At 53.9% G+C, this 11,906-nt stretch overlaps 1 protein-coding gene across 1 annotated transcript; it reads right to left on the reverse strand.

The window, feature by feature from the left end:
* Positions 1-5,808: 5,808 nt before the first annotated feature.
* On the reverse strand, positions 5,809-11,906 carry LAG3 (lymphocyte activating 3). The gene is made up of 8 exons (XM_032348944.1): positions 11,673-11,906; positions 11,214-11,364; positions 10,555-10,841; positions 9,699-9,956; positions 9,031-9,306; positions 6,776-7,018; positions 6,386-6,513; positions 5,809-6,071 (listed from the first exon to the last, which is right to left on the reverse strand). Exons 1-8 carry the CDS (start codon positions 11,728-11,730, stop codon positions 5,889-5,891), a joined length of 1,584 nt encoding a protein of 527 aa, XP_032204835.1. The 5' UTR covers positions 11,731-11,906; the 3' UTR covers positions 5,809-5,888.

An 11,906-nucleotide genomic window follows, 5' to 3' on the forward strand; every position in this document is an offset into this window, starting at 1 on the left:
ATAAAATATTTTTAAAAAATAAATAAAAAATAAAACCATTTGGAAGCCTACGGTTCTGTGGCATTAAATACATTCATGTTATTAGGCGGCCATCACCACCATCCATCTCCAGAACTTCTTCATCCTCCCCAAATGAAGCTCTGTACCCTTTAAACACTTACTGCCCATCCTCCTCCTCCAGCCCCAGCTGTTGAATATGTTATTCTTATTTTATTTTATTTTGTAAAAAGAATTTATTGGACGCCTGGGTGGGTCAGTCAATTAAGCTACTGCCTTCAGCTCAGGTCATGATCCCAGGATCCTGGGATCAAGTTCTGAACTGGGTTCCCTGCTCAGTGGGGAGCCTGCCTCTCCCTCTCCCTCTGCCTGCTGCTCCCTCTGCTGTGTGCTCTCTCTCTGTCAAATAAATAAAAATCTTAAAAAAAAATAAAATAAAAAAAGAGTTTATTTATTTGAGAGATTTATTTACTGAGAGAGAGCTCAAAAGCAGAGGGAGTGGCAGAGGCAGGCTCCTCGATGATTAGGGAGCCCGACACAGGGCTCGATCCCAGGACCCTGAGATCATGACCTGAGCCAAAGGCAGACGCTTAACGGACTGAGCCACCCAAGTGCTCCTATTTCTTTGATTTGATTTAAATTCCTGTTGAATACTTTTTGAATGAATGAATAAATGAATGGAAAGCCAAGTATAAGGATCACAAAATCAAATGACTACTACAGGAGCCTGCTAGGTAACATGAGTGAGAAATTAGGCTGGCGTAAACAGTAGGGAGGGGTGGGGAAGGAGGTGCGTCAGCTGGAGGGAATGCACATTTTAATGAGGGCAGCTCCTGAGCACACAGCTCCAGCGGAGATAGGAGAGCTACGCCAGAACGTGAACCCAGACTTGCCTGCCTGTTCTACCAAACTTTCAAGGAAAGGTGGAATACCAAACATTTATATGATATCCCCTAATTTTAATGTTGGCAGCTAATTGTTCTTGCCCTGATTGAGTCAAACAAAGCATTCCAAAGGGCTGAATCTAGCTCAGGGCCACCAATTTGCAACCGATAGACCAGACGGATTGTGTGATACTGTCCAGCCCTTGGGTCTGTAAACTTGAGCGCCCATGACGTTGGATTCTCAGGAGTTAACAGGCCCCAAGGACCTGGCTGGCCCTCCCTCTGGGATTTCCAAACAGGAGGAGAGAGGAAGTTTCTGCTGAGCAGTTAGGACTGCTGTGTACTTTATATGGTTGTGCATTTTGTTTAATTCTTATGACAATAATGGGACATATGTGCTCTTCTCCAGATCACACAGATAAAGAAAGTGATGCTCGAACAGTTTAAGAGCTAGCAACCATATTGGTAGAACTGGGATTCCAACTCGGCTGCTGGAGACCCAGCCCTTGATGATTTCCCCCCACCCCGGCCCCCACCACCTCCCCTCTGCATTAAGAAAGGCCAATTAATTAATTAATTAAAAAAAAAGGAAGTCCAGGCTGACGGCTAAGAGAAGTCTTCTCCCACGGTGACAGAGGAGTATGAGGCTGACAAGCCCGTCTGGGGCCTTCTGAGGCTTCGCACTGCTGTGGTCCCTCCCATCGACTGGGGGATTTTCCATGTTCCAAGTACTTTCACATACATTAGCACATGTCAAGCATTTTTGGTAGGTATTACTGTCCCCCTTTTATGGAAGAAGAAACTGAAGTGAAGCTGTTTGCTCCATCACAAACCTGTAAGCATGGAGAATGGGGATTTCCAGAAGGCTCCTGCTTCCTGGTAGAGAGCTACTTTTGCTGTGTGCGTTTTGTCTCCAGGCTGGAGGAGGGGAAGGAGCCCAAGATGGGAGAAAGGAGAAAGATGGGGAGAAAAGCGAAGCCCACTTGGTGACCTGCTGATGGGGTGTCAGGGACCAGGCTGTTGGAGAAGGGGTACGGCAACCTGTGGAGTAGGGAGTTGGAAGCCCCAGGTGCAGGCTTGTGGTGGCCTCTTTACCAGAATCTTCTGCAGCTGCAATGACACCCTCTGTGAAAGGGGTTGGGGGTAGGGCTTGGAGATGGGGGAGGTGGGGGAGGGGGTGATCAAGGCTATTGTTTGGGAAGCAGAGTCTTAGAGGGCTGACCCACCTCCACCCCAGCCATATTGTCCCTAACTCCCGGACCACATTTGGCAACTCAGAGGGAGGCTTCTGGGCCTCTTGCCTCCCATGGGAGGTTGGAGCAGGCAAATTTCAGAGCTTGGCCTGGGCTCAGCCAGTTGGCACCTGCAGCCCTTGGAGAAACTGTCAGCCACAGCAGCTAGAAGCCATGCCTGCCCCAACCCCACTCCTTCAAAGTCAGGGGCGCACTGGCAAATGTGATCTGAATGAGCACAATATGGCCTCTTGCCTGACACACTTGACTTGGCAAGACCCTGAAATTCGTTTGGCTTCCAGAAACTCTGGCCGTAGACAGTAGAAGAGGCTATCAGCCCCATTGCAGAGCTAGGGATGGAGCAACTCAGAGATGCTGCTTCTCCTCATCTGGCCCCTCTCCCTTTCAGGTACTGTTGCCCCATGAGAGACAAACTATCAAGCTATCATAAGCAAGATGGCCCCCAGTGATTCTTGCTACTTCCAATTCACACCGTGTGTTGTCCCCTCCCATATTGTACAGCACTGGTCTGTGTGACCAATTGACTAGGGCAGAAGTGATGGTATATCCCTTATGGAGAGGCCCACTCAGGGAGGAACTCCACCCTCTGACCAGCCACCACCCGAGAAAACCTTTTTGGAAACAGATCCTCCACCTTGGCCAAACCTTCAGATGACCACAGCCCTGGGCCACATCTTAGCAGCCTCACAAGAAACCCTGTACCAGAAGCACCCCACTAAGCTGCTCTTAGCTTCCTGACAGTGTGAGATCATATATTTATTGTTTTAAATTACTGACTTTTGGGGTAACTTTTATGTGGCAATAGAGCACCTATTGTTTTAACTTCATTTTTAAAAAGATTTTATTTCTTTACTTATTGGGGTGCCTGGGTGGCTCAGAGGGTTAAGCCTCTGCCTTCAGCTCAGGTCATGATCTCAGAGTCCTGGGATCAAGCTCCGCATCGGGCTCTCTGCTTAGCAGGGAGCCTGCTTCCTCCTCTCTCTCTGCCTGCCTCTCTGCCTACTTGTAATCTCTCTCTCTGTCCAACAAATAAATAAAATATTTTAAAAAGTAAAATAAATAAATAAAGGTTTTATATTTATTATTATTTTATATTTAAATATAAAGATATTTATTTATTTATTTATTTATTTGGTTGGTTGGTTTTTTGTTTATTTATTTGATTGAGAGCCAGAGAGAGCTAGAGCGCACAGGTAGGGTGGGGGTGGAGTGGGAATGGCAGAGAGAGGAGAAGCAGGCTCCCAGCTGAGCAAGGAACTGGGATCATGACCTGCGCTTAACTACTGTGCCACCCAAGCACACTGCTTCCTTCCTTTTTAACAAGGGTTTAAGATGATCCTCCACCCCAGCCCCCACTGAAGTTTCCTGAGCTCCCTGCCTCCTTCACGTCCCTTCCCCTCCAGGACCCCAATGTGGAACACTGGTTTGCCAATGAACTTGGAGATGCAAGATAAATTCAGCTAGCTCCCTGGGGGGTCTTAAGCGGACAGTAAAAGAGTCTGAGGTTATCCTGCCAGATGGGGAGTGGAGCTTTGTGGGGAAAGGGGAGGAGCAGAAATGTGTCACCCCTAGGAGAGACCCCACAGAGGAAGAGGTAAGAATGAAAGAATGAAAGGAGGAGCCCTATATACCCAAGCCCCATGCCCTTTCCCCCTTCGACCCTTTGCTCTTTTTCTTAGTGGGTAGAGGAACCAGGTGGCCTTTTATTCTGCTTTTGTCCCCTCCCTGTTCCCTTGGTTCAGGAGCATGGGGAAGTCCCCACATAGATGATGGTGAATGCTTGATCTCATCAGCCCAAAGGGCATAGGTTGTTACCCAGTAGAGAGGAAAATTGCCACCCACAGAACTTTCCAGGAAACCCCTGGAAAGGGGGCTCCCACCATACCCTAAGGAGAGCAGGGTCACAGGGCAGACCTGAGGTGTCTCCTCAGCCACTGTCCCCAGCCCACAGCAAAGGGTGGGAATGATGCTTTCGAGGCTTCTCGAAGGAACTTCAGGACCTAACCTTACAGCATGATGATCTCTGGTGAGTGTCAGAGCCTTTCTCTGTGCCACTGTTTCTGTGACAAGGCAACGGTTACCACCATCCTAAGGCTCGGAAACTCAGGCTGTTTTAAATGGTTCATTACTCAGGCTTCAGAGGGTGCCCCTCACCCTCTAAGGTTCTGTCCAGAACAGAGGTATCCCTCTGTCCCCAAGTCTCGGGCCCCTGTGTCTCCACAGGGATAACTTCAGCCTCCTGCTTTGTGTCACTGGGCCCGTGGCACCCAGGCGCAGTGGGACACCTAGCAGGGTCTCTGCCATAGCGCGTGTACATGACACCTTGTGCCCCCACTCCTGCAGGCTCACTCCCACTCCCTACGAGTCTTTGTTTCCTCCTGTCCAGGGTTAAAATGCCCTGGCAGAGCTGTGTGCTGCTGAACCCTGCGTGTATCACAGAGGGACCTCTAGGTTCCTGGGGGTGGGGGGCTGCTGGGGGCCCGAGGCTGTATGCGCCCTCTGCAGAAGGACAGCTCAAGTGAATGCTCTCTCCAAGACAGAGACAGACAATGAGGGAGGCAGGCAGGCTCATGGGGGCTTCTGTACCCTTCCTGGCATGACCAGGACCCACCGGCTTCCTCTTTCACAAATGGATGATCAGACAAACAAATCATATGCACCTCGGTTTTCAAAGCCCTTTGACCATCAAATACTCACAGCAACCCGTTTTCATGGGTTATTGTCATTATTCCGTATAATAGGAGGAAACAGAGGCTGAGGAGATCAGCAGAGACAGGATCAGAAGCCAGGTCTCTGGACTCCTAAAGCTACACCATCGCCAGCAGTCTTGCTGGTCATTTTTCTCCCCACATGGGACCTTTGTTCACAGCACTCCCCTTTGTCAGATTCGGATCATAACCTTCCCAGGGCCGGGGCTCTGTGTCCTGAGGTGGGCATGGTTCAGTCCCTCTCCTGGAAAGTGCCCCGGCTAGGTGACTGTGGCTTGGTGCACACACTACGCAGACCGTAGAAAGTGAACCCCGCCGAGGTGGTGCCTGCACGCAGGGATTGGGGCCTGTCTGGACCACTTGGACTGTTCATGTCCTCCAACCTGCCCCCGCCTGCTCAGCGACCTCCCATGCTATGATAAGCAGTGACCACCGGGTGGCAGTGTGTTCTCGTGCCTGGGACAGGACAAGTTGTCCAGAGCCAAGGATCATGGGGGTGGGGAGGAGGCAAGCAGGAACCTCAGCCAGCTGCCCAGAAAGGTTGCAAGACCTGATCCCCTGGAGGACGTGACATAGCAGGGCTCCTCCGTGTGTGTGCGCGCGCGCACGCACCCGCGTGCACTGCAGCAAAAGGGCCAAGGACAATGTGAAATGGAGCCAAGTGTGGGATGGGGTGGGCCAGGGGAAATACAAAGGAAACCAGGGCAGCTAGCATAATACAAGCGAAGGACACAGAAGAGAGCTTTAGAGGTAAGGGGTGAGGGCTTTTTCGGAGCTTCAGAAAAACGACTACCAGGAGAAAGAGAGAGAGAGAGCAAGAGAAAAGACCAAGGCAGAAAGAATCACGAAGAGGCCAGGAACAGAAAAGAGGAAGATAAGAGAGATTGGCTGGGGAAAGTAGGTCGGAAGGCTGAGGTGGGAGAAGGGAGCCCCCAGAGGCTGGGCAGAGACAAGAACCTTCCCTGGACAAGAAGGAGTCAGACTCGGGCTTGCTGCTGATGGGGAGTTTATTTGGACCTAGTTGTGCGGATCTGTGGACTTCCAGGTCAGAGTTTCTCTGGCTCCAGTTCCAACTCCGGTTCGGGCTCCGGCTCCAGCTCGGGCTCTGGCTCTGGCTCTAGCTCCAGTTCCAGCTCCAGCTCCGGCTCTTGCTCCAGCTCCCCTAGCTTGCTCTGAGCCTGAGGTGGGTGAGTCCCATGCTCCAAGGCAGAGAATCTTCTCTGAAGCCACTGTGGGAATCCGTGGAGGGCCGGTGGGGAGAAGGATGAAGGGAAAGAGAATAAGGAAGATGCCGAGTGTATCTGTTCTTTCCCAGCCTCCTGCCCTTCCCTGTCTCGTCCCAGGCCTTTTCTCAGTCCCTTCAAGCCTCCCTTGGGTCCTCCAGGCACAAGGGGTCCCTGGAGAGGCTTAGGAAGAGGTGGGGGTGCTCTGAAGGCAGGATGAGGAGTCCACCTTGATCATCTTCCCTGAGGAAGGGGTGCCACTCAGAAAACTGAAGAGAGGGGCTGGCGGGGCCTGAGGGGTATCCCCTCAGGTGACTCACCTGTCTTCTCCAAAGGTGAAAGCCAAAGGCTCCAGTCATCAAAAGCAGAGAGAGAATACCAAGGATGAGAAAGAGAGGGAGATGACCTGTTTTGGGGGCACCTGGGACCCTCCCAGAGCGCCGGGCACCTAGAGAAGAAGTACATTAGGCACAGGGTCAAAGGATATCTTGCCACCCCTCATATGTTACAGAGGCAGACATCAAGGCCCGGAGTTTGGGGATTTATCCAGGATCATGAGCTAATGAATGGCGGAAGGGGGTTGGGGCCTGAACAAGAGCTGGAGGTTAGAAAGAAAAGATGTGGAATGCGGGTGGGCAGGGAGGGGTCTGGAAAGTGGGATCAAGAGGACTGGCCTGGAGCAGGTGCCGCGGCATTGTGGGGTCTCAGACCTGGGCTAGCCGGCTCAGAGAGGTACACTGCTGTCCCGAGAAGCCTCTCCCCCTGGTACACCTGGCACTGCCAGGGCTGGGAAAGGAGTCTGGCTTCCTGTATCTCCAGCCAGGGTCCCGAGGAACCAATCCAAGACTGCTTATCTGGGGGGCTCCACACAAAGCGCTCTCGTCCCGAAGCCGGGGTCACCTCACAAAGCAGTTTTCTCAGCTTGCCAGATAACCCGAAGGATTTGGGAGTCACTGAGAAAATCAGAGGGAAGAGATCTTTGGGGGCCCGACCCCCTTACTTGAAACCATAGACTCAACTTCCCAGTCCCTATCACCTGGCTCTCACCTGGGCTCTGATTGGGTGAGGTTGAGGGGAGGAGATCGGGGGTCAGGGCCAAATTAATCTTATCAAGACAAAGCTCTGGGCAGATCACTCTGCAGTTCAAAAGCTGTCCAGGCTCTTTACTGCCTTCGGGGACTATTCAAACTCAAGCTGGCCCGGAAGGATCACATAACAAATACCATCTTGGATTCTCTTACACAACTTTCTACTCAAATGCTCAGAAACTTCAAGATCCCTCAGGTGTGTTGGTTCCCCCACACACACCTTACACTTTTTTTTTTTTTTTTTTTGCTTTCATGACTAGGCTCACATCGGTGCCCCCTGAATGAACTGTGCCCTCTTTTCTGAATGTTCAGAGAACAGTGAACTGACCCGCACTTCTACACACAGAGCATCTAAAAGCTGTAGAGTAAGAAGAGAGAGGGCAGGGAGCTGAGCATAGCGGTGGAGGCACCTGAGGGTTTGGTGACACAGACACCAGAACTTAGGACCCAAGGCTGGCACTTGCTGGCCGTGTGACTTAAGCAAAATCCCTTCTCTATAAAACAGGGGCGGGGCGCCTGGGTGGCTCAGTGGGTTAAGCTGCTGCCTTCGGCTCAGGTCATGATCTCAGGGTCCTGGGGTGGAGCCTCACATCGGGCTCTCTGCTCAGCGGGGAGCCTGCTTCCCCCTCTTTCTCTGCCTGCCTCTCTGCCTACTTGTGATCTTTCTCTCTGTCAAACAAATAAATAAAATCTTAAAAAAACAAAACAAAACAAAACAGGGGCAACAATCTCTTCCAGTGAGCTGTGGTGCAGAGAAGCTGGACAAGTAACACAAAACAGCTGACCCTCAAGAAGACCTTGGATGGAGAAAATTGGGAGGCTTTGTGGGCTGATTGGATGTGGAGGAAACAGGAGGCCAGTTTCAGGGGGAGTGGGATGCAGTTACTGAGAGAAAGGCTAAGTCAGCAAGAGGACACATGGTGTGAGGAAAGGATGGGGATTGGAGTGAGGCTGGGCTGTGGGTATGCCATATAAGCAGAGCTCTCCTGGAAAGTCAGCATTGGCCCTAAGGAGATGTAAGACCTATTAGCATATTCACTGACTTGCTGAACCAATGTACCTTTTTTTTTTTTTTTAAAGATTTTATTTATTTGACAGAGTGGGACACAGTGAGAGAGGGAATACAAGCAGAGGGAGTAAAAGAGGGAGAAGCAGGGAGCCAAGCAGGGAGCCCGATGTCAGGCTCCATCCTAGGACCCTGGATAATGACCTGAGGCCCTCAGACACCCCTAATGTACATTACTGAGCACCTACTATGAGATGTTACGGTTCAGTGACCACAGGTGAACACAACATACAGCCCAGCTGTCGTGGCTCATAGTTACTAATCCATCAACACATACTTTCTAAGTTTTTGGGTTTTGTTGTTTTTTTGTTTTTTTTTTTTTCCTGTGTTTACGCTATACTCTCTTAAAAAAAAAAAAAGAAAGAAAGAAAAAAAAGCCCTTGCTCTGTAAATATTTGCTGACCAAGGGACTGATTTATTAACTCCTCCCAAATCCAAACCACTTCCTGCAATTTGAACCAAAGCACTGGTCCCCAAGTAGAGGAGGATTCTAGAGATAGAGTCCCCCTCTTCTGAACCATTCAAACTTTTGCCACCTCTCCTTCTAACTTCTCAGACCCTCCTCCCAATTCACAGCAGGGGAGTCCCTTAGAGGAGAGTGGAATGTTCACCTAGTGACTCAGGGGAGATTTTCAGTTTCAGTTCTTTATGTGGGGGCGAGAAAGGAGGAGGCCACCAGGGTTGCCTCTGTGACTTGTGCCCACTGGCCTAGCATCAGGAAGCGGATCTGCCCCGTCTTGGCCCAGCCAAGGCCTGGCCTTCCTGTGCCAGCTCTCCTGTGATGGGAGTTCCTTTCCCACTTGGGACTGACCTGTGATGACTGCCAGAGTGACCATAGCACTGAGCTGCTGTCCCTGCAGATGGATGTGGCAGGTGTAGGCCCCCGCCTGGGCCTGGCTCACAGCCTCCAGTTGGAGGGTAAAGTTGCCATTGTCTCCAGCCACCAGGAGGTCAGGGCCTCCCCCTGGAGGGCTCCACTTGGCGGTGAGAGAAGACTGGGTCCCCACACCAGGGGGCAGGCGGCAGGGTAGGTCCACCCTGGAACCAGCTCCAGCATATACAGTCAGAGGCCCTGAGGGCTCCAGACCTGGGAAAGAAGGAGAAGCTAAAGTTGAGGCAGAGAGGGGAGGTACAGAGAGGCTGGAGCAGGGAAGTGAGGCAGAAGAGCAAAGGAAGGGGTCTGCTCTGAAGAGCCCAAGGGAGCAGAGTAATGTGGGTGAACTGAGGATGCTCAGAGCCCCCCACGTGGGCCAGCAGGAGACCAAAGGCTGCCAGTGAGGCTGGATGACCCAGGGAAAAGTCGGGAGTGGGGAAGGCAGCTGAAATGTTGCAACACGAAGTAAAAGTGAGGCCCAGAGCATTCACGGTGGGCCCTAGCTAGCTGCTGAAGACCTGGTCTGGGGACCCAGAAGTCAGGGTGAGGTGATGGCGGGCAGGGAGGGGTTGTGGCCAAGGGTGAAGGCAGCCCGAAGAAGTTACCCAGAACCGTGAGGTTGTGCGTGAGGGAGACATTGAAGCCATCTCTGTAGGTGAGGATGCAGCCCCACAGCCCAGAGTCTGAGGGGCTGACTTGGGGCAGGAAGAGGAAGCTTCCAGCTAAGTGGTGATGGGGGGACTCCCGAACAGGGACTCTGCCCCGGAACCAGTGCACAGAGGCTGGCAGGTCCGGGCGGCTGAAGGAGCAGTTCAATATGACCCAGTCGGAGATCCTGAGGGACCCTGGGGGGCTGGCAGTCACTGCTCAGGGATAAAGGAGGTTTGATTAGCCCTACCGCAAACACCTGTCTTCTCCCAGAAGACAAAAGGCAACCCTCCTCCCACCACCATCCTGCAAAGCCGCCTTCCCCGTCCCCCCACCCCACTTCAGTCCAGTGCCTGGTACCTGGAGATATTTAAAATGGATGCTCTGGGACCTCCTGCCTCCTTCCCCTCCCCCCTACACCCCTGCCCCCCCTTCCCTTTCTGCAGACTTTGCCTGAGGATCCCCACTAAGCCCACCCCCTGAGCTACAGATGTCTGAAATGAGTCACTCCAGCCCTGCACTCTCCCCCCAACCCAGGGGTGCCTCCCCTCCTCCACCTGGCACTCCCAGTGTGGGTGGGGGAGGGGAGCTCCAGGGTGAGACAGTCTCTCCGTAGGGTCCTCTCCCCACACACGTGCTCTCCTGGGGGGACCCCCTCCCGCTCTCCTACTGGGGACTCTCAGCCGGGGCCCTGGGCACCTCCTGGGAAGCACAGCCCCTACCCCCGGCCCTTCCTGCCTCCGGGGCGACGGGGACGGCGGCGCCCGGCCTCAGCCCCGTCAGCCCCGCTCCCCGCGGCCCGCCCCCACCTACTGGAGGCCTGGCCCACGCGCAGACGGAGGCTGCAGGCGAGGGAGCGGTCCCGGAGGTGCACCGCCGCGCGGTAGTCCCCGGCGTCGGCGCGTCGGGCCGGGCGCAGCCACAGCGAGAAGTCCCCGCGCTGGAGGCCGCGCTCTTCCAGCCGCACGCGGGGCTGCAGGGGCGGCCTCCCGCTGCGCAGGCCTCCGGGCGCCAGCATCAGCACCATGTAGCGGCGAGGCCCGGAGCCCCGGGCGGAGGGCGCGGCGGGGCGCAGGCTGGGCGCGGGAGCTGGAGGGCTGCTGGGCGGGAGAGAGGGACGGGGCTGAGAAATTCGAGGGCGAAGAAGCCTGCGCCACTTCGAGGAGGAGGAAAGCCACCCAAAAGGAGATCTTTTGCCCGCTAACCGTCCCCATGCCCGTCTCCCCTCGGGTTGGGCCAGCGCCACCCACTCTGGAGAGGCAGGTGTGGAAGGGATGCAGGTGTGAGGGGAGCAGTCTTTCCCAGGAAAGGCAGCGGGGCGGGCGGGGTGGGGGGGCGCTGAGCCAGTGGCTTCAGATAGACTGACAGCTCAGAGGAGGAGACCGATGGCTAGACTGGGCCTGGGGTTATGAGTAGGGATGCCAATGCTGTTGGATTTGGGGGATCCTGTTGCCCGAGTTAGGGATGCATACCTGTCTGGTAGATGGTGCCAAGTGACCCCTGCGGTTCGCAGAAGGCTGACATCCTGGGGAGGGATTGTGGGCCTGCAGGGGAGCTGAGCGGGAGCCCCCTCCTGGGCCCACACCACCACTGGGACCTCTGTCCTAGACCCTGGAGCCTCCACTGGGGAGGAAAAAAGAGGCCAAGGGGAGGGGCCATGAGCCAAAAGACTTAGGAGTAGAGAAGGAGCCTCAGTTACCTGAAGGAGACACAGGGCTGAGGAAGACCTTGGGTTTCTGTCCCTTCCCCACCCAATGGGAAGACTAAAGAGAGGCTTTGGGGGCAGAAGGACTGCCCCAAGCAAGGCATTAGAAGAATCCACCCAAGCTAAGGACTTTGGCATCTCTGAGGTCCAGACATCCCTGCTGACCACCCCCTCCCCACCCGTGGGTCTGAAGGGTAGCCCTCCCAGAGGGTCAGCCCCATCTTACCTGGAGCCACCCACCGGAGTTGCAGAAGCAGCAGAACCAGGAACCGAGCCTCCCACATCTCCCCTTGGGCCTGGGCCACGCTGAGCCCCCAAAGGGAAGAGGTCAGAAAGAAGGGAGGGACAGATGGACAAAAGAGAGTTCTGCAAAGATTTGGGGTGGAGGAAGGGAATCTAGAAGAGGGACAAGGACAGAGACCTAGAGATAGAGGGAAGAGCCAATGACTGGAGGCTGGAA

The sequence above is a fragment of the Mustela erminea genome, chromosome 6 (genome assembly GCF_009829155.1).
Source record: "Mustela erminea isolate mMusErm1 chromosome 6, mMusErm1.Pri, whole genome shotgun sequence".
Taxonomy (NCBI): domain Eukaryota; kingdom Metazoa; phylum Chordata; class Mammalia; order Carnivora; family Mustelidae; genus Mustela; species Mustela erminea.

Bases quoted from the DNA above. Each gene is read 5' to 3' on its own strand.
- LAG3 (XM_032348944.1), bottom strand. From the start codon at position 11,730: ATGTGGGAGGCTCGGTTCCTGGTTCTGCTGCTTCTGCAACTCCGGTGG. The intron at 9,957-10,554 runs GTAGGTGGGGGC...ATCCCTGAGCAG, and splicing joins GCGCGTGGGCCAGGCCTCCA to TGACTGCCAGCCCCCCAGGG. The intron at 6,072-6,385 runs GTGAGTCACCTG...GGATTCCCACAG, and splicing joins TTCACCTTTGGAGAAGACAG to TGGCTTCAGAGAAGATTCTC.